General features: G+C 39.6%; 1 protein-coding gene across 10 annotated transcripts in view; it reads left to right on the top strand.

Annotated features, from left to right (window-relative positions):
• Positions 1-22,189, top strand: part of eps8a (EGFR pathway substrate 8a, signaling adaptor) — a 137,054-nt gene that overhangs the window by 39,151 nt on the left and 75,714 nt on the right. For 3 of the 10 annotated variants that reach the window (XM_087999648.1, XM_087999649.1, XM_043713536.2), the window contains one exon: positions 15,834-15,907. In XM_087999648.1, the coding sequence (XP_087855774.1) occupies positions 15,868-15,907 (40 nt within the window). In that variant the 5' untranslated portion in view covers positions 15,834-15,867. Of the gene's footprint in view, positions 1-15,833; positions 15,908-17,918; positions 18,004-22,189 lie in introns of those variants that run through there. The other 7 variants (XM_087999650.1, XM_087999645.1, XM_087999644.1 and 4 more) reach the window with 5 other exon arrangements.

Here is a 22,189-nt window from a genome sequence, read left to right as displayed (position 1 = left end):
CTCTTGTCCTTATTCATAAGTAACTTAGAAAATTATGATCATAGCTTCTGAAATGTTCTCTCTCTGAAACCTCAGTTACCTGCCTGGGCTCATTCCCCAATACCAGGTGTAGCATGGGCCGTTGGGCCGTTGACATATGGTTTCTTTTTGAGTGCCTTTTTATTGGGGAAAGCTAAATCTTGTGCTGAATCATTTAAAACAAAAGTGTCAGGGGTTGAGACCTTAAGAATTTAACTAGCTTTCAATCATGGACTTGAGGTGCATCTTAGGGAGAAGTGAGATGTAATTCCAATGAAGTTCAGTGTTACAAATTATGTAGTATGTCAGAAGTCCACTGCCCATTAACTACACAACCTAGGGACAGTCGTAAGGCCTACATACATTGTCCAGGCCTACATGTCTTAATGTCTACAAAATTGGATGTTATCTTAAACTGCAGGTTTAGCTAGGGAGAAACAGAAACCGATAAGGGGCATAATGTGCAATACATCTATGGCGCAGAATTGTGTCTAAGGGGAAAGAGGAAGAGACCATTTGCAGCTGCAAGGTCATGCTATCAAAACAAATTCATCAGCTTATGCTCTGACAGCACTTTGTTTGCAGTCTACGTTTTACTGCAAAAATTGCTTTGTGACAAGATGGCTTCCCAACACATTTGTGTCAAATCTGGTCAAATTTTTTTCCACACTTTTAATATGGGGTAGTTAAGGTCACCCACCCCATCAATCTTGTTTTTGGACATCTTTCTGTGATCTCACCACATATGTTCCTCTATCGGCTGCTGATTGTTGGGAACTCTGTGGTATAGTCCCATCGAAGTAATTGCGTTCTTCCTATTGCTAAGCGACTCATATGGCCTTGCAGGATGAGCTCTCCATGGTGTTCTCCCTTAATGCAGCTCCCTGCCCCTCATTTACAGCTCTCTATTATGGCTGAAACTTCTAAATCTCCGAACTTTAAGCTGCCAGTCTTGTGTTTTTCTCAACCAAGTCTCTCTGAGCTACAACATCAGAGTTATTGTATCGATCAAGCTCGAAGTTTGCTTTAAAACAAATAGACCTCGGACCACCAAACTTTGTGTTCAGTAACCCCTCTCTGTCTATCCTTCTCCTTACTGAACACCGTCTCTGATTCTTCCTCTGTCATTTTATTTGCTGGCCTGCTCTGGTTCCCACCCCCATCATACTAGTTTGAACCCTCCCGAGTAGCACGAGCAAACCACTTTGCCAGGATATTGGTGCTTCTCCAGGTTAGGTGCAACCATTCTTTGTTATAGAGGTCACGCCTGCCCAGATGACATCCCAGTGACCCACATAATTGAAGCCCTCCTTCCTACACTAGCACTTCTTGACCAGGTGTTTCAGTGTAGACTGCTCCTATTCCTAGGCTCACTGGTACGTGGCACAGGAAGTAATCCCAACATTATCTATACTGGGCATGTTGGTTTTAATTCATTAAAGTGATAGCAAATCATGTGCAAACATTTGCATTGGAACAAAGCACTTGTAATTTTAAATTTGAAAGAGAAGTGTGATCCTGTTGAGGAGTAGTGGAATATCTTGTTTCAGGGCTTTGGACAATTGAAAGGTTTGTGCAATGTTGCTTTGGTTGAAATAGTCCATGGTGCCTTTAACTGATTTTCATTTAATTCACTGCACATTGCGTTTTCCACGCTTAGGTTAATTGTTGTATGGCTCTAACCTGCAACCTGTAATGGAATATTGATGGAAAATGTTAAAAGGATTTGCACATGTTTAACTCCACTTACTGTGTGCAGACAGATTTTAAAAAAGTCATTGCTTGTTCTTGTAAATTTTAAAAGTAAAAGACTTTTTATCATATCATGCTGTTTTGTTAGATTAGTGAAATAAATTGTTTAATTCCTAATGTACAATTTTTTCTCATGCACCTTCACACTTTTTGCACTTAGTTTGAGATCCTGTTTAAGGTTGTCATTGTAACTTCACATTTGACATTTTTCTGTTAAATATTTGAGTGATCCATTCAGTTTTGTAGACTGTCAGCTGCGATATTTGAAGTTAACAGCTGTTTCAGTTGTTTATTTCGCAAGTGCAATATGGATTGACTTGTCCAGAAATGAGGATTTTAAATCTGTTAGATTTGATCAATAAATAGATTTTGTCTGAAGTAATTTTTTTGAAACTAGCAAAATTTGTTTTCTTGCATGTGTTGAGAAGGTCATTCCTTTTGTGCTGTTTGTTATAAAGGAAAGCCATTTTGTTTAAAAGCAAACGAAGTGCCCATCCATAAAATACACCCTTTTAAAAAAACTGCTTCAAGCATTCCTAAGTTTGTTCACTGAAGCATAAATGAACTGAAAGAAAATTAATTATATAAAGGAAACTGAATATATATAGTTTTTTATGTCCACAGATGCCAGTTGAATACTTTTTAAAAATTGTAATCATTGTTGTGGGAAATATGGAAGTCATAAACAGCTGTGCGATGATTTGAATCTAATTTTTGTAATTGTTTGAGATGAGTATCGGTCAGGACACTAGGGATAACTGCTTGCCCTTCTATAAATGGTGCTATCGGATTTTTTGCATCCTCCCAAGCAGATGGGGGAGTCTCCGTTTAACTTGTCACCCAAAGGTGCCACCTCAGTGCAGTAGTCCTCTGGCACTGCAGTAGATTGGAAATGTGTTGCTGGAAAAGCGCAGCAGGTCAGGCAGCATCCAGGGAACAGGAGAATCGACGTTTCAGGCATAAGCCCTTCTTCCTGAAACGTCGATTCTCCTGTTCCCTGGATGCTGCCTGACCTGCGCTTTTCCAGCAACACATTTCCAGCTCTGATCTCCAGCATCTGCAGACCTCACTTTCTCCACTGCAGTAGTGTGTCAAGCTTGCATTTGTGTTAGAGTGGGACTTGAACCTGGAAACTTATGATTGAGAGTTTATCAATTCAGTCATGGGTTACAAACACATTACATGACCTTGGTGCACCAACGATTTTTACACCTATTGAAGTATCTGTGGAGCTGTTACTGTTGTGTTATAGGTGATATAGCAATTGACAGACTGTGTTCAAAAACATCAGTTTGATAAAGTTGTGGCTATAAAATGGCATTTACTTTGCTAAAGTAGGGTTAAATATTTTTTGCCTGTGTGAACAGTGACACTTGTTTTTCTAACATGACTCTAATAGCCTCTGGTGACTCAAGAAGAGCTGTTTGCACCAAATACGGCTTGACTTTATAATAAAAATCTGCTCTCTGTAGCATTTGTGGAGTCCAGACTGGTAACCAATGCACCCCTTAATGCTATTGTTGATCATTAACTGCAATGTCAGCTGATAAGATGAGATCAAAATTGTAATATTTCCTGGAGAAAGGCTTCTCTTGAATCAGATGTGTTGCTTCAATAAAGAAAGCATCTCATTTTACAAATAAATACATTTGTGGTGAAAACTTGCCTTGGAAGATTAGTGATTTTGGCTATTTTAAGTTGATGCACATGATATGCAGCCCACAGTCTTGTGAAATTAAGACCAGTCATGTTCATTAAACTTGAACTTTGTAAGTAGGTATGCACAGTGCTGCAGAACTTTAAAACTTATAGCGCTTAAAGTTACTGTAACACATGATCTAACAAGTAAGTGGAACATTATCAGGAGAGGTCTGGCAACAGGCTTCCTAGTGGCGTTTATCGTAGATGGGTGTCTCCAACAAAATGAAAAATGTGTGCTTTTGCTTTTCGGTCCAAAGATCACCAAATGTTGTAAATTTACTTAGTAAGAATTACATGGTACTTGGAAAGGTGAATTGCATTGCTGGAGCTATAACAATTTTTAATAATTCTTGATCACTTTATTCTTTTATACCGTAGCTTTTTCTCTCGTGGGTTAATATGAAATTCTAGCTGTTTAAACTTTATTGATTTGTGATTTATTTTACATTTGTTTAATATTCTGTTTTTAAGGAATATAATTCTTGATTGGGACTTATGGTAATAATCCAGTGTTGTACAATATCACATGGAAATATAGTGGTGTGCAACCAGTGCCATAGTCGTAAGGGACAATACCTTGAAGGTAAAAGGATTGCTACTGAGATTTTTTTTCCCTGTTATTTGAACCTTTTTAATGTGCTCTGGCAGCATCTGAGGAGCAGAAGAATCTGTTTCGGGCATAAACCCTTCATCAGAAATGCCTGAAATGTCAATTCTCCACCTTGTATGCTGCCTGACCTGCCGTGCTTTTCCAGCACCATACTTTTTTGACTCTGATCTGCAGACCTCACTTGCTCCTGTTTAATATGCTCAAAAGCTAGTGGGGAAAGAATGAATATAATTTAAGAGCATTAAAGAAAAACTAGCATGAAATCTTATTGTTATTTTAAGGCACAGAACAACCTTGAGAATTAGAAAACAAAGCACTTAGAATATGTTTGCACTACTTACATTAGATCTCGTACATTTTTACTTCGCAGATTACCACCTGGTACAGAGCTTTGTCATTTATAGGTGATTATTTTCACGTACCTTCTGTTTTGTTTTGCATCAGAAAGCCAGTTAAGTGTGTGAGACATGCAAGCCAATAGTATTGACTAACAATCAGCACTTTGTTGCTCTGTGGTCATTAGAATCTAATCCCTTTAGATTAAGTGCTTTGAAATGGCAAGAGCATGGTTTTTGTTTTCCTTGCACAGCGGGCATGCAAATTACATTGAAGTAACATCTATTTTTAAAGCTGTCATAAAGAGAAAATAATCTATGACAATGTGGCACAGAAGTATGAAATGTGGAATAAATTTCAGTTTGTGTCAGCAATAATTTCACTTCATCTGCTATGCAGGTACAATAAGTTTTTTTTTTTTGTCCAGTTCAGAAAGACATTATTGCTACTCTTTCACATTACAGTTTTGAAGTGAGCCAAAAATGAGCAGATATGTCTCGAGCTACCACTGGGAAAGATTTGAATCCTACTCTTCTCCAGTGAAGTGTGTTAGCCATGTTTTCAAGTTAGTGTCTATATCAATTAGTGGGTGGCACGGTGGCACAGTTAGTGGGCGGCACAGTGGCACAGTGGTTAGCACTGCTGCCTCACAGCGCCTGAGACCCGGGTTCAATTCCCGCCTCAGGCGACTGACTGTGTGGAGTTTGCACGTTCTCCCCGTGTCTGCGTGGGTTTCCTCCGGGTGCTCCGGTTTCCTCCCACAGTCCAAAAGATGTGCAGGGTCAGGTGAATTGGCCATGCTAAATTGCCCGTAGTGTCAGGTAAGGGGTAAATGTAGGGGTATGGGTGGGCTTCGCTTCGGCGGGTCGGTGTGGACTTGTTGGGCTGAAGGGCCTGTTTTCACACTGTAATGTAATCTAATCTAATCTAATTAATCAAAAATGGCGTTAAGCCATTTTGCTTTGTGTTTTTCCTTCAAATATGAGAACAGTAAAAAACCAAATAACCCAGTTTAGTTTGGAGTTCATGCCCGCCTATGTGCTTTGATTAGTCTTGCTCAGTTACTGAAAATGTTTGGTGACCTACAGAGTCCTACAGAGTAGCTGGAGTGGATTGAAATTTTTAAAGGAAGTCAATTCTGATGTATTCCCCCTTGGTTTAGAGCTAAGCAGCAATGTTTACATGAAAGATGATTTGCAGTTTGAAACACCCATATTATGTGTAAACGTAAGTATGGCAGCGACATAGCTGATGTTGTTAGAAATCCTTCATGCTGCTAAAGCATGGAAGATTTAAAATTTGTGTATTACTATTGGCATCTTTTGTAAATCTCCCTGGGAATGGCAACTTTGTTTCTTAAAACAAACTAAACCATTTACTTGTAAAGTAAATAACCTACCTCTGTCATCTCCTCTATACCTTCCTCCTAACACCTTAAAACTATGACCCTTCATGGCCATCAATCCTGCCCTGGGGAAAAGTCTCTGGCTATCAATTTTATCTCTGCCTCTCATTAAGTTGTACATCTTGAACAGGTCACCTTTCTTCCTCCTTCTCTCCACAGAGAAATGTCAGAGCTTAGTCATCTTCTGTTCATAAGACAAGCCCACCTGTCCAGGCAGCATCCTGCTAAACTTTCTTTGCCACCTTTCCAAAGCCTCCACATCTTTCCTATTATAGGGTGACCAGAACTGGACACAGTATTCCAAGTGTGGTCTCACCAGGGTTTTGTAGAGCTGCAGCAAAACCTTGCAGTTCTTAAAGTCAATCCCATGTTAATGAAAGCCAAAACATCATATGCTTTCTTGACAACCCTGTCTACTTGGGTGGATTGATGCACTTGAGCACCAAGATCTCGTTGTTCTTCCAAACTGCCAAGAATCCTGTCCTAAATCCTATATTCAGCATTCAAGTTCGCCCTTCCAAAATGAATCCCTTCGCATTTATCCAGGTTGAACTCCATCTGCCATTTCTCAGCCCATCTTGTCAATGTCACGCTGCAGCCTGCAACAGCCCTCGATACTATCAACGGCACCTCCAACCTTTGTGTCATCTGCAAATTTACTAATCCACCCCTCAACCTCCTCATCCAATACATTTCTAAAAATTAAAAGAGCAGAGGCCCAAGATCAAAGTACTGTGGGACACCACTCACCACTGACCTCCAGTTAGAATACTTTCCATCTGCAACCACACTCCGCCTTCTGTCAGCCAACCAATTCTGAATCCAGAGAGCCAAATCTCTCTGTATCCCATACCTCCTGATTTTATGAATGACCCTACCACGGGGAACCTTATCAAATGCCTTGCTGAACTCTATGTATACTACATTCACTGCTCGACCTTCACCAACCTGTCTTGTCACCTCCTCAAAGAACTCAATCAGATTTGAGAGGCATGACCCTCCCCTCAAAGCCATGCTGACTGCTTTTAATCACGCTATGCTTTTCCAAATAGTCATAAGTCCTATCCCTCAGAATTCTCTCCAAAACTGACTGGTCTGTAATTGCCTGGGATTTCCTATTCCTCTTTTCTAGAAGGGTAACAACAATCTCCTTCCCCAATCCTTGGGTATAGCTCCCATGGAGAGTGAGGAAGCAAAGATCTTCGCCAGCGGCTTAGCAACCTCCTTTCTCACTGCCCAGAGCAAACTAGGATAAATCTGGTCTGGACCTATCAATCTTAATATTTGCCAAACTTTCCAGCACATCAGCTTCCTCAATCTCAGTCTGCTCAAGCTTTTTTCCCGGGTCCTCATTCACAACAAGGTCCCTTACCTTGGTGAAAATCAAAGCAAAAAACTCATTTAGGGCTTCCTCTATCTGCTCAGACTCCTTATGCTATCCCTGACTGGCCCTACCTTCTCCGTGATCATTCTCTTATTCTTCATATATGAGTAAAATGCCTTTGGGTTCTCCCTAATCCTTTTTGCCAAGCATTTTCCATGCCCCCTCTGCAGTCCATTCTGAGCTCCTTTCTGGTAAGCCTGTAATCCTCTAAAGCTGTGCGAGATCCTTGCTTCCTCCACCTTACATAAGCTGCCTTCTTCCTTTTTACAAAAAGTTCCTCTCTTCTAGTCATCCAAGGCTCCTTAATCTTACACTATCTTGCCTGTCTCAGGGAACAAATTAATGCATCACTTGCAACAACTGCTCCTTAATATTGGGGGGAAAAAATGAATGCGTCTGAACATTGTTGAAGCCCCATTTTTTAGGATTCGAGAGTCTTCGCTTGCCAACATAACATGCGTTATAAAAACAGAAAACACTGAAGGGGAGATTCTGTGGCCACAAATGGGAATCCAGGAAGGTGTGTTGCCTCCCGGGTCAGGGTCAGTGATGTCTCTGAGCAGCTGCAGAACATTCTGAAGGGGGAGGGCGAACAGCCAGAAGTCATTGTGCACATTGGCACAAATGACATGGATAGAAATAGGGATGAGGTCCTGTGGAGCGGTTATAGAAAGCTAGGATAAATGTTTAAAAACCAGGACCCTGTTGGTGGTAATCTCTGGATTACTTCCAATGCAAGGTGCTAGTGAGGGTAAGAACAGGAGTATATAGCAGATGAATGTGTGGCTAAAGAATTGGTACAGAGACAAGGGATTCAGATTTTTAGATCATTGGGATCTTTGCTGGGGCAGGGGTGACCTGTTCAAGAGGTTCAGACTACATCTGAACTGAGGAGGACCAATATCTTAGTGGCCCGGTTTGCTCATGCTACAAGGGAGGGTTTAAACTGGATTGGTAGGGGGTTGGAATCCTCAACACCAGGGAGGCAAATGTGAGCCTGAAAGGCGATACAGTAATCAAATAGTAAGGAGACAGGTCAGGCTGGAACATGGCAGATCACAGAATGCCTGTTGGATTGAATTTCATCTGTTTCAATGCAAAAGGGCTGAGAGGTAAAGCCGATGAAGTTGGGGCATGGATAGATACGTGGGACTGGGAGATTATGGAAACATGGCTAAGGGAGGGACAGGGATGGCAGGTTAATGTGCCAGGGTGCAGGCGCTTTAGGCAGGACAGAGGTGGTGGAAGGGAGGGAGAGTTGAAATGTTGATTGAGGTGATTATCTCTGCAGTAATTAGAGTTCCAATAACTGAAGAATCATTCAATGACGCATTGTAGATGGAGCCAAGAAATAAGTGGCATTATTGGCGTTGTATGACAGGCCCCCAATAGTCAATGGGAATTAAAGGAACAAATATGCACAGAGATTGGGGAGACTTGCAGGAGCAATAAGGTTGTCATAGGGAATTTTAATTTTCCAAGCATAAACTAGGACTGCCAGAATGTCAAGAGCTTCGATGGGGTATAATTTTTAAAGTGTGTTCAGGAAAGTTTCCTTCAGTATATAGAGGGTCCTATTCAAAAGGGCAAAACTTGACTGACTCTTGGGAAATATGGCAGGACAGATGACAGTGGGGGAGCACTTTGGGACCAGTGACCATAGTTTTATTAATTTTAAAATAGTTATGGAGAGGGGCAAAACTGGTCTACAGATTGAAGTTCTAAATTGGGGCAAGGTGAATTTTGATGGAATTAGACAGGAGTGTGCAAAGGTTGATTGGAGTAGTTTGTTTGCAGGTAAAAGGACCCCTGGCAAGTGGGAGGCCTTTTGAAAAGTGACATAGCTGGAGTTCAAGGTCTGTATGTCCGTGAGAATGAAAGGCAAGGTTGATAAGAATAGGGATCCCTGGATGCCGAGAGATGTTGAGGCTTTGACTTAGAGGAGGTTTGGCTTGGGTGCAGGCAGTTGGAATCAAGGTAATTCTTTGGAGATATATAGGTATTTTGGTGAAGAAGAAAATCAGAAGGGTGAAAAGGGGGTACGAGGTGGCCTTTGCTGAGAAAATTAAGGTGAATCCAAAGAGATTCTTCAAGTACCTTTTAAAAGAATAACTGGAGAGAACAGGACCCTGCAAAGACTTAGGTCGACATGTATAAGTAGAGCCACAGGAGATGGGAGAGGTCCTCAATGAATATTTGTCCTCTGTGTTTACCGTGAAGTATTACAGTAGAGATGGTGGATGTATTAAATGTATGAAGGTGGATAAATCTCCTGGTCCTGACAACATATGTCCAAGAACCCCGCAAGAAGTGAGAGAAGAACTTGCAGAACCCCGGCTAATATTTTTGTATCGCAGTCAGCCACAGTTGAGGTCCTGGAAGACTGGAGGGTAGCAAATGTGGTGCCCTTATTCTAGAAGGGCTGCAAAAAAAAAAACTGGGACCTATAGCGCAATAAGCCTGACCTCTATGGTAGATAAGTTACTGGAGAAGATTCTGAGAGAGAAGTTATGCAGGGGAAGCACAGTTGTTGGAAGGATATGGATGGAGAGTATTTAGTTCGGTTAATTGAATGCTGGATAACATCAGCCAAGCATCGGGACCTTGCAATCTTGTCGGATAATCCAATATTCAGATAATCGAATGCCGGATGATTGAGGTTCCTCTGTACGTCCATTTGGAAGTATGGTTTGATTTGGAATAGTCAGCATAGCTTTGTGTGTGGGAGATCGTGCCTCTCAAATTTGTAAGAGTTCTTTGAAGTAGTGACCAGGAAGGTTGACGAGGGCAGGGTGGTCTATGGATTTCAGTAAAGGTCGTTGCTCTGGAATGTTAGATTGCATGACATCCAAGATGAGCTGGCAGATTTGGTACTTAAATGGCTTGATGGTAGGAAGTAGAGGGTAATATATAAATGCTTGTCAGACCGGAGGCCTGTGACCAGCGGAGTGCCACAATGATTGGTGCTGGGTCCACTGCTTTTCTTTGTTTTTACATATATAAATGATGTGAATATATGCTGTATAGTTAGTAAGTTTGCAGATGACACCAAAATGAACAGTGAAGAAGGTTACCTCAGTACAACGGGATCTTGATCAGATGGGTCAGTGGGCTGAGGAGTGCCACATCGCGTTTAACTTAGATAAATGTGAGGTGGTGCATTTTGGGAAAGCAAATCTTAACAGGAGTTGTACAATTAATGGTAAGGTCCTAGGGAATATTGGTGAACAAAGAGACCTTGGAGTGTAGGTTCATAGCTTTGGTAGTAGAAAGTGGAGTCACAGGTGGATAGGATAGTGAAGGTGTTTGGTATGCTTTCTTTAAGTGGTCAGTGTTGAGTATAGGAGTTGGGAGGTCATGTTGCCACTGTACAGGACATTGGTTAGGACACTTGGAATATTGTGGGCAATTCTGGTCTCTTTCCTATTGGAAGGATTTGTGAAACTTGAAAGGGTTCAGGATGTTGCCAGAGGTGGAGGATTTCAACTCTCGGGAGAGTTTGAATAGGCTGGGGCTGTTTTCCTTGGAGCATCGGAGGCTGAGGAGTGACATCATAGAGGTTTATAAAATCGTGAGGGGCATGGATGGGATAAATAGACAAGATTTTTTTCCCTGGGGTAGGGGAGTCCAGAACTAGAGGGCGTAGATTTAGGGTGAGAGGGAAAAGACATAAAAGGGATGTAAGGGACAGCGTTTTCACAGAGGGTCGTGTGTGTATGGAATGAGCTGTCATAAGAAGTGGTGGAGTCTGGTACAATTACCATGTTTAAAAGGCATCTGGATGGTAAATGCTAGCAAATGGGACTAAATTAGGTTAGGATATCTGGTTGGCATGGATAAGCTGGACTAAAAAGATGTTTCCATGCTGTACATCTGACTCTATGACCTTGAAAGTGGGCTGAGAAATTACAAAAGTTGTTTATAATGGTGTGAGGTCTTGCATTTTGGAAAGCCCAATCAAGGTAGAAGTTTCATGGCGAATGGTAGGGCCTTAAGGAGTGTAGTAGAACAGAGGGACCTTGGGGTTCAGATGCACAGTTCTCTGGAAGTGGAATTATAGGTCGACAGCAGTGAAGAAGGCTTTTGACACACTGGCCTTTGTCATTCAGGGCATTGAGAACGGAAGTTGCAGTTCAGGCGTTGGTGAGGTTGCACTTGGAGTTTTGTGTTCAGTTTTGGTCATTTTGCTATAGGAAGGATGTTGTCAAACTGGAAAGAGTGCAGAAGGATGTAGCCAGGTCTTCATGGTCTGAGTTACAGGGAGAGGTTGGACAAGCTAAGAGTATTTTCTTTTAGAGCTTGGGAGACTGAAGGGGAATCTTAAAAATGGATAAGATCATAAGAGACCTGGATAAGATAAATACTCATTGTTTTTCCCAGGGTTGGAGAACAGAGGACCAGAGGGCTAAGATTAGAGGTTTAAAATTGGAGTGAAAAGAAGAAAAGGGAACCTGAGGGGCATAATGGGTGGTACGCACAAGAACTAAGCTGCTGGTGGAAGTGGTTGAGGTGGGTACATGAACAACATTTAAAGGAATTTGGACAAATACATGGATATGAATGGTTTAGAAGGTTTAGTGTTGATGGCCATTTTGGTCAGCATGGACCAGTTTGGGCAAAGGGCCTGTCTCCATGCTGTAGGACTCTGATTCTCTAAATTGAATATCTGGCAGTATCTATGGGGAAGGATGCAGCCTCTACTGGAGTTCTCAAGGTAATGTCCGAAAGTCAGAAATGAAGATATTCATTGTTAATCTCACGATATTCAGTATCATTATTCTTCGTATATAAAAGCAGTGCATTTCCAAATGCAGCAAGATCTGGGCAGTATTCTGTTTTGATTGACATGAAAACATTTACATGAGTGTTAGGCAATGACCACCTCCAAAAAGAGTCTAATCATCACCCCTTGATTTTCAATGGCATTACTATCACTGAGTTCCCCAACACCAGCACTGGGGCTACCATTAGCATGGAAGTGAACTGGGCTAGCCATATACATACTGTAGTTACAGGAGGTAGTTAGATTAGGAATCTTACTGCATGTAGCTTACAGCCTGACTTCCCAAACCCCATCATCTTTAGTGATGGAATACACTCCATTTTGCCTGCAGGAGTGCAATTCCAAAAACACGCAAAATGCTTGGCACCATCCATGCCAAAGCAGCCCTCTGGGCTTGCACTATGTCCATAAACATTCTCCTATAAGGCCTTTACTATCCTGACTTAACAATATCATAGAATCCGTACAGTGTGGAAAGAGGCCACTTGGCCTATCGGGTCTGCACTGACTCTACAAAAAGCCTCCTACCTTTTGCCCATAACCCTGCTTTTACCATAGCTAATCCACCTAACCTGCACAAATTTAAACAGTGGGAGGAAACATGAGCACCTGGAAGAAACTCACACAGACATGGGGAAAGCATGCAAACTCCACATTGTCGCTTAAGACCAGGTCCCTGACACAGACGCAGTGGTGTTAGCCACTGAACCAACATACTGCCTTGATGCTTTTTTTTTACTTTGTGTAGCTGGGTCAAAATTCTGGAACTTCTTGCCTCGTAGCAATGTGGTCTACCTATATCAAATGGACTGCAGCAGTTCAAGAAGATAGCTCAGCTCACCACCACCTTAAGGGCAACTGAGGAAAAGCAATAAATGCCAGCCCATCCAGCAATGCCCACATCTCATGACCAAATAATAAATGAACAATTAACATTTGAAGTTCAATTTAATTATTTTCTTTTGATCAGAACTAGTGAAAAAACTTGGGGAAAATACTTCCAGTCATCAGATTTGTCTTAGTAATTGGACTTGGGTCCACACAAGAGTGCAAACACTTGATTTTTGTCATGAAAATTCTTCCATTGCACTAAATAAATCACTAAAGCAGGTTATTTGAGTGGACTAGGTGGCTGCTTTGCAGAACACTTACGTTCTGTCTGCAAAAATGACTCCAATCTTCTAGCTGACCCTATTTTCTAAGTTTTCGATATTAGTATATATTCTTGACCCATCCCTTCACCTTTTTCCTTTGACCATAACAAAACTTAAATTTTATGTAGTGTTTAACATAATGCAGCATCCTAAGGCACTTGAGATGAACATTATTAAACAAAGTATGACAATGAATCACATAAAGATACTTAATCAACTGAGCAAAAGCTGGATCAAAATAGTAGGTTTAAGTCTTGAAAAGAGGAAACTGAGGCATGGAGGATATTGCTAATCTTGGTGCCGAGACAACTGATCGTGCAACTATCAATAGATGAGTAATTGAAATTGGGGAAGAGACATTTGGATGCAATTACTCATAACTATGTCTCTACAAAACAAAGTTTTGAATTTATGGACCTTCCAAAACAATTGATAATGCTCAAAGACTTGATTTTACAGTGACTGTTTTCTGGGCCTATTTGAAATAAATTGAACTTTTATTTTTAATGTCTAACACAAATGGAAATAATCTGTGGTATTTGGGAACCTCTGACATAATGGTAATGTAACTGGACTAGTAATTTAGAGGCCCAGGCTAATACTTTGGCGACATCCCAAATCCCAGCATGCAGCTGGTGAAATTTAGATAAATGTTGGAATCAAAAATGAGATCAGTAATGTGTCTTATCATATGTCTGTCATATATCTTCCTCTGATGGTTTGGGTTAGGGTATGTGATGTCTTTTGCTCGACAGCATTGTGTTGTACTTCATGCAAAAAGATTAATGCTCACAAAAAAGTTAAATAATTGGAACAGTAAATCAACATGGTGTAGTGTTGACTTTGGTTGAAGTGATTTTCTTGTACATTATGAAATGCTTACATTTTAAAGTTGAAGTGTGTTAAGATAGATTGCAAGTTGAAACATCCAAATGGTAATCTATCATCCTCTTCATATGAAGGGGCAAGGAAATCCAGTACGTTACTATCATCAATTATCATAAAAATGCATCTATTCCACTAATGTTCTTTGGGAAGGAACTCTGCCATCTTTTCCTGGTCTGGACTACCTGTAATCTTAAATATGTAGTCATGTACTTGACTGTTAACTGCCCTCTTAAGTGGACTAGTAAGTCACTTAATTCAAGGAAAATTAATGATTGGCAGCAAACATCTGCATCCCATCAAAGAACACAATAGTGTGAAATGTGTTTCTTCTCCACGGTTTTGAATTGTTGTATGGAAATGTTAATACTAAAGTTCCAGTAAGGTACTTGGATCTCCAATCTCGCAAATAGTATCCAAGTTTTCACCTCTTAGATTTGGGTCTGTTATCTTGTGGCAGCCTTCAGTTTCTAGCTTTTAAGGTAATCATAACTTTTAAATTTTCAGCATGTTTGTGGTTTTTATACTTTCCTAACCAATTTGTTGCATTTTGTCTCTTTGAGCTGCTGTTAAACCTGTTGCTTTAGTTGCTTTGATTTTCAATTTAAAATATTTTGCTGTCCTGTGAGTTTGAGCTGAGTTATAATATATATATTCTTACAAATTTTAGTCTGTAGAAAGGTTTGAGATTCAAGTTGATCTCGATGCCCTTCTGCATGGGAATAGTAATTGAAGAAATCCTAAAGTAACAATATTTAATCGAATATACTATATTGGAAACTATTGGTAGAAGTGCCAGCTTTTCACAGTTGAGCCACAGTTTTCAGTTTGTGCGTTGTTTTGAGTCCACTTCCAAGAGCAGGATAATGTATTCTCACCATGTTTGTTCGTGATCATTCATTGTTCAGATTTTTCCAAAACTCTTTCCTTTGAGGCAGTGGTCTAACAAGGCAGTAATCCAATGCATCATACGTGATCTGGTGTTTGTTAGCTCCACAAAAGATTGTAGATGACAAATTGTAGAGGAATAAAATCAAGCTGGAAAAGTCAGCAGGTTTGTCAGCATCTGTAGAGCGAATAACAAGTAGTGTTTTAAGTCCAGTGACTTTGTCAGAACAATTCTGATGAAGGATACTTGGACTCAATATTAACTCCATTTTTGTCCTTACAGATGTAGCACTTTGTTTTTGTTTCAGATTTTGAGTACCCACAGTTCTGTTTATTTTTATTTCTAAATCATTTAGGAAGGTAAGTAGATTTCCTCTTTTAGGTATGGGCCTGTCCATCATAGGATTGTAGTCTGTTGTTCTTTCCATATAACTGCCCCATTCTCTCTTACCCTAAGGTTTTTAATGTTAGCTTCAATGTCGCAGGTTATCTTGTACAACATAATTTAAGTATGAAATTGGACAAGATATCATAATTCTAGTGGCTTTAGATCATAAGTACATCTTGAAGGTTTTCCTAAAATACACTGAACAATTTGAAAGATAAATTTCATGTTCGAAGACCGGACCAAATCATGAAAAGCAAAATAATCTGATTGCTGGAAGTACTCGATCAGGTGGCATTTGTGCAGAGAAAAACAAAGTTAACATTTCAGATCTGTGACCTTTCATTAATGTCTTATTAAACATGTTAAAAACATTTTGGTTATATTAAAATATAACAAAATGCTGCTATTTTTGGTTTCTTAAGTGTCTTAGAATGAAAACATGAAGTTTAATTTGCTCTGCATAGTTAAACTTTAAAGGAGATGAAAAGAGGATTTAGTCAAATGTTAACACTGAATCTTATTTTTATAGTGGTTATGCATCTCAATCAGTGATCCAACAAGCAATGGATATTACTTCAAAGACAAGTGGAAAAGCCTTGTATGGTGAGTTAATAGTTAATAATTGTTTTGCAAATGCTGCTTTTAAGAGTCAGGTTTTACAGCATGGAAAGAGACCCTTGGTTCCATTTATGTCTCTGGTCATGACACATCTATTTTAATCCTGTTTTCCAGCCCTTAGCCTGAAGCTTTGAACAACATGGCATTTCAAGTGTTCATCTAAAGAGTTCTTGCATATCTTGAGGGTTCCTGTCTGTACCATCCTTTTTATGCAGCATTCCAGATACCCACAATGCTCTGGATGAAAACCTTATTGCTTAATTTCCCCCTCAAATTCCTGCTTCTTACCTTTAAAACTGCCCCGGATATTAACATCTCTACTAAAGTACCCTCAAAACTTTGTAGCCTGAACCACAAACAGATCACCTATCAGTCTGCTCCACTTAATGAAAAGTAACCCCAGCTTGCCTAGTTTCTTTGCGTAGCTGAATTGCTCCAGTCCAGGAAACATGCTGATTAATCTATTCTACACCCTCCCTCCCCCTCAATTACAATCATGTCCTTCCTATAGTGTGGCAATCACAACTGACACACTACTCTAGTGATGGCCTAACTAATGTTGTATACAGCTCTTCGTGCCGCAAATCAATGCCTTAAATAATAGAGGCAATTTTCTATTGATACCTTCAAGGATCTGTGGACATGCATACCAGAGTCCCTCTGGTTCTCTGTACTTAGTTCTTACCCTCAATGTTATAGGAAATTGAAAAGTCGATTTTCTTAGCGAGTTTTAACAAGATTTGTAACTCAGGTTGATAAGTCTGTAAGTTAGCTTGCTGAGCTTGAAGGTTTCTTTTCAGACGTTTTGTCACCATACTAGGTATCATCATCAGTGTGTCTCTGGAGCAGTGGTAGTATGTCCCGCCTCTCTCTTTATAGGTCTTGGTTTCTTAAGATGGGTGATGTCATTTCCGGATTTTTCTTTTTTTCAAGGGAAGGTAGATTTAGGACCTGATCCATGTGTTTATTGATGGGGTTCTGGTTAGAATGTCATGTCTCTAAGGATTCTCGTGCGTGTAAGTGCTTCGCCTGTCCTAAGATGTGTGTGGTGTCCCTGTCAGTGTGTCCTCCTTGTATGGATGGAAACTACTTAGAGTGGGTCTTGTATTTTGGTGGCCAGTTGGTGTTCATGTATCCTGGTGGCAAGTTTCCTGCTACTTTGTCTGGTGTAGTTTATTTTTATAGTGCTTGCATGGTATCTTGTAAATAGTTTTGCTGGTGGTATTTAATGCATCCTTTAGATTCATAAGATGCTGTTTGTGTGTGTTGGTAGGTTTGTGGGCTACCATGATGCCAAGGGGTCTGAGTAGTCTGGAAGTCATTTCTGACATGCCTTTGGTGTAAGGTAATGTGGCTATAGTTTTTGGTTGTGTTGCGTCTGCCTGTTTGGGTTTGTTTCTGAAGAATCGACTGATTGTGTATATTGAACAGAATCTCATCCTTTCTAACAGGGTTCTCTCTCTCAATTTACGATTGATCATTATTCCTGATCTTGCCTCTTTTTCTATTGCTGGATTCAAATAGAAAAGGCTTTCTGGGCTTTTTATTGTATTTTAACAAAATAATGGACCAAATTTTGCTTTTGCTGAACATCCTCCAGGATTTGATGGTAGCTGTTAGGAAAATAGCATCTGGATGAATAGGGAAAACGACTATATCGCCTTAACCAATCATTAAAGGATTGAGAACTGAATGGTGGAAGAACCAAGAAGGAAGTGTAAATTAGAATGCGTGCACTTATTGACAGATTAGGAATGTGCAAACAAAGTAATGTTGGATTTTGTGATGAAAAATACAAATAACAAGTTGTATGAAGTTTGGGTGAAGATTTGTAGCTCGGGTGCTCGTTGTTGTGGTTCTGTTCGCCGAGCTGGAAATTTTTGTTGCAAACGTTTCATCCCCTGTCTAGAAACTGACAACCGGAAGCGGCAGGAACAGGCCACTATAAATGCCGGAGGAAAGATCACAGAAGCGCTTCACAGGAGGCTCCCAAGCACTGAGGATGTCACCTAGACAGGGGACGAAACGTTTGCAACAAAAATTTCCAGCTCGGCGAACAGAACCACAACAGTTGTATGAAGGTAAACTTTTCATGCTTTGCATAGATGTTCAATTCTGAAGGAGTGAAAATTGACAGTTGCTGACCGTGTGTTTATCTGTTAAGGGGAGATTCTAACTAGGGTATAGTTTGAACAATGTGGTATCTCCCTTTTAAAATGGAGAAACAGATTTTTGTTTTGAGGGTATTGATCTACGGAATTCTCCGCTTTAGCAGCGGAAGCTAAGTCATTGAATATTTTTAAAGACTGAGTGAGATTGTTAATTGACAAAGGAATCAGTACAGGGGTAGATGGGAAATTATCTCTTCAAATGGTGACGCAGCCCATGCGGCTGAATAACCTACCACTTCTCATACGTCGTAGTTCACAATTTTCAGTACCAGAAACATGGAATAACATTAATTGAATTTAAATTGCTGCACCTGTGAGATTACCAATACTACTTCATCTCCCGTAAATTTGCATTTCTTAATCTGTGAACACTTCCAGTCATAACTAGTGGCATCAGGATATTGTAAATCATGTGACTAAAGAACTGGCTTTACTTTTATGACACATTGCTAAAATTGACTCTAATGGTTTCATGCTCAGATTGCAGTTCTGTTGTTTCCAGCTTGGTTTAGTTTAGCAAGTTTTAAAACTGTGCTCATACATTTTTGCATACATGTTACTTTTACTCCCTCTGTTTTCTTTCTCTCCTTTTAACCAGGTTGTGTTTTTAAATAGTAAATGTTATTGTGTAGGTTAAAACCCCTAAAGTAAACTCTGCTCAATGTTCCAGTACCCATTCTTAAAAGTGTGGTCAAGACTGCTGTGACTGGTGTCTTATTAAGCTTATCATGAGATGAGAGTCGCAACATACCCATGCTGACTGGATATCCTAAATTAATCTAGTTCCATTTGCCAGCATTTGGCCCATTTCCCTCTCAAACACTACTTATTCATATACCCATCCAGATGTCTTTTTAAATGTTGTAATTGTACCAGGGTGTGCAACAAGGATCGGTGCTGGATCCACTTCTTTTGATCATTTTATATAAATGATTTGGATGTGAACATATGTATGGTTAGCAAGCTTGCACATGGCACCATGTTGCATAAACTACAGGAATTGCGAGAGACGTCATCCATTTTGTTTTTTACATCTGATAGACTTTCAATACAACTGATATGGGGTTGTTGATTGCTCACAGCAATTTAAACCTCGTCAATTAATCTGTAATCATTCCTGGTTGTGACAGGAGAAACCTCTAGAGAGCTTTGGGTATTGTAAGTTCAAAGTCACTTCTTCCTCTCAGACATGCTGCATTTAAACACTTGGATGTCTTAAGTTGCTCATGTACAGACTTAAAGATATTCAAGGAGAACCAAGAGTTGCAAGTAAATTTCTTAACAGCAAACATGTGTCAATTTGTGTTGGAAGATTGTTGTTTTGAAGCAGTCACCTTTGCAGCATTAGGAGTTTCACAGTCAGTTCTGTTTGAGTGTAGTCCCTGACATACATGCCATCCCTGTTGAGTGCTTGATACTGACCATTTTCTGTTTTTGATTATAAAGATGTCACTGGATAGATATTTTGGGCTATTCAAGCAGTTTTTGCTGGCAGTTCTTGTCAGTCTATTTTACATCCTTTCATTCCATAGCCTAGAACTCCTGTCACTTCTTGCCAGCTTTCTGAACTGGACATGGGATTATTTTCTTTTGGGCTTAAACATAACCCAATTTAATAGTGAATTGAAGTTGCCTATTCTCATTCTGTTTTTAATGTAGAAATCTGCACCCATCCTGTTTAGCTCAATGTCTTAGAAATACCTGACTTATTCCAGCACTTTGGATTTTGGTTTAGTTCCCAGATTCATGGTTGTCAGTCCATACTTCTAAATCACAGTGCACACGCCAAATGGAATCATCCTGAATTTATGTTGGTTGCTTTGAGAACCAGTTATAGGGGACAACCTGCATTTGCTTGAGCATATAGTAAGAAAGGGTGAGAATTGCAAGTCTAATCTCATCTAAAGCCTTAAAACCCAAGATGTACATTGGAGGAATTCAGAACTTTATGCAGCAAGGAAACTACGTTAGTGAGAACAATGTAGAAGTCTGAAAGTACATTATTTAGTCGAATCAAGTATGATTCAATAAATGTCATGCCGTTTTTACATTCAGTAATATTTTCTACATTATTTCTGGAAATTTGTCCTAATGAGGTGAAATTTTAATAATTTTTAATAAATAAAACATATTTAAATATGCATGAACTATTTATTTTATTAGACTGGTTATTCAAGTAAAACATTAACTCAGCTTTGCTTTTGTGAATATTCAGTGAGATATGCCAATTCTATTTTTGGGAAATTAGTAATTTATCGAACAAGAGTAATTAATTGTTTTCGGTACTCGTGCTGATTAACTGGGATCTTTGCAATTTTTTTGAGTGCTGGGGAGTTCTAGTGAACACAACTGAACTTCGTCTGAAGTTTGATTTTAACCTGTGAGAAATCAACTCTGACAGAAGCTGCGAAGGACCCTTGGATAATGGGTGTGGTGCTGCAATTAATGAAATCATTTCAGATTCAGGAAGGAATAAATCAGTCAGGATTTCCATTCTTGGTGCTCTAGAAACTTCTAGTTTTGCATGCACACTTATAAGTTACAACAGTAAGTCATTCGCAATAAACATACTTGCAAGGACAAACTTGCTGTAATATCCCCAATATCCCTAAAATGATGTCCCTTGTGTTTGAAAATATGGTAACATTTTTAAGGCTTATTGGTAAATAATGGTGAAATGCATGTGGAATTGAGTCAACCCTGAAGAAGCAGGGTGCAAAACACTAAAGCGATGGGGGAGAAAACTGAAACAAATCCAACAATTCAAATGAAGTGCAAAATATTGTCGTTAAATTCCTCAGTACCAACTGTTGCTTTTTTTTAAACTAATAACATGATAAGAATTGGTAATTTAATGAGGTACGTTTCTACTAAATATTTACATTGTGAGAAATTTTTTAGTAAAACACAATGTTACCCAACTTTTGAGAGGCAAAACCCTTGACTGATGTAGGAAACAGAAAATTATTTTGGAAATTTCCAAGCTCTGGTATAAGATTTGTTGAGAAAAATAGTTTGAGATGGAACAATTCTGTAAGTTTGTGGGTAAGCTTCAGTAAATGATCTAAGTTTTTACTGGAATGTTTTGAGTCTAGACTTTGCTGTTGTATTGCTGCAAGTTCCATTAATAATATTCATAATAAACCCCAAATTAGCTTCACCTCTGTCGTCTACAGATGTGCTTCAAATCTATCTTGGGCTGCATCTGCAGCTAGCCAGCTCTCAGAGCATTGTTGGAACCAGGATACATAAGTCTTTTATATTTAGTCTATTACTTGTCATTTCACAGTGAGGCAGAGGATGTTTTGCAGTGATGGATGGGGTTGAGGAAAGATAGACTTTTAATAAACCTAAAGTCTCACATTTAACATTTGAACAGTGAACTTGTACTAAATGGATCATTTGAATTTCGTCTGCAAATTCTCAAGATAGAATTCTACAGGTTCTCAATTTTTACAGGTACATAACTAGTGTTAATGAAGGTACATTGATTCAATTTCTACCACTTTCCCTTTTGAGAATTTTGGGGAAGGAGTCCTGAGAGATGGTAGCACTGCAAAGCTTGGGGATAGGGTTTGGGGGTGGGGGGGAAGTGGTGTTTGGTGTACAATTTTAAGTATCTCCATAATTTGGGGTCCAGCCAACCTGAAAGGACAGTTGAGTTGCAAAAACAGTGACAGGGATTAGAGGAGCAAATGTGGATTGACACCTCTCAGCTCTTCATGGACCTTCAGTCCGGGTTACGCCATATTTGTAATAAAGACCCCCTGCAACCCTCACATCTGAAAAATCTCAGCACCCATTTAAATTCTTGCTGTCAGTTAAAAGATGTAAAAATTGTTGTGTTGCATTAACATAAGGACAACATGCTACTAAAGGCCAGTGCTCCACATGGGAGGAAAACGTCTTTTAAGGTTATTGATGGAATTTCATGTTTTTCAGTTGCAAGTGTTATTGCTATTTCTGGTAATTGAGATTTTGCTCCAGAGAGAAATAATTCCTCTTTGCATAAAATTAAGAGGGCGACTGCATAATTATCTTGTCGAAGCTCTTCACTGCTTTACTGCAATGAATTGTGGTTGCTAGGCAAGATTAG

This window comes from Chiloscyllium plagiosum, unplaced genomic scaffold, assembly GCF_037043375.1.
Source record: "Chiloscyllium plagiosum isolate Xiang-an unplaced genomic scaffold, Cpla_swu_hap1 HiC_scaffold_23, whole genome shotgun sequence".
Classification (NCBI taxonomy): domain Eukaryota; kingdom Metazoa; phylum Chordata; class Chondrichthyes; order Orectolobiformes; family Hemiscylliidae; genus Chiloscyllium; species Chiloscyllium plagiosum.
Note: the sequence above shows the minus strand (reverse complement) of the source record. Positions and strands in the feature narration are given on the sequence as shown.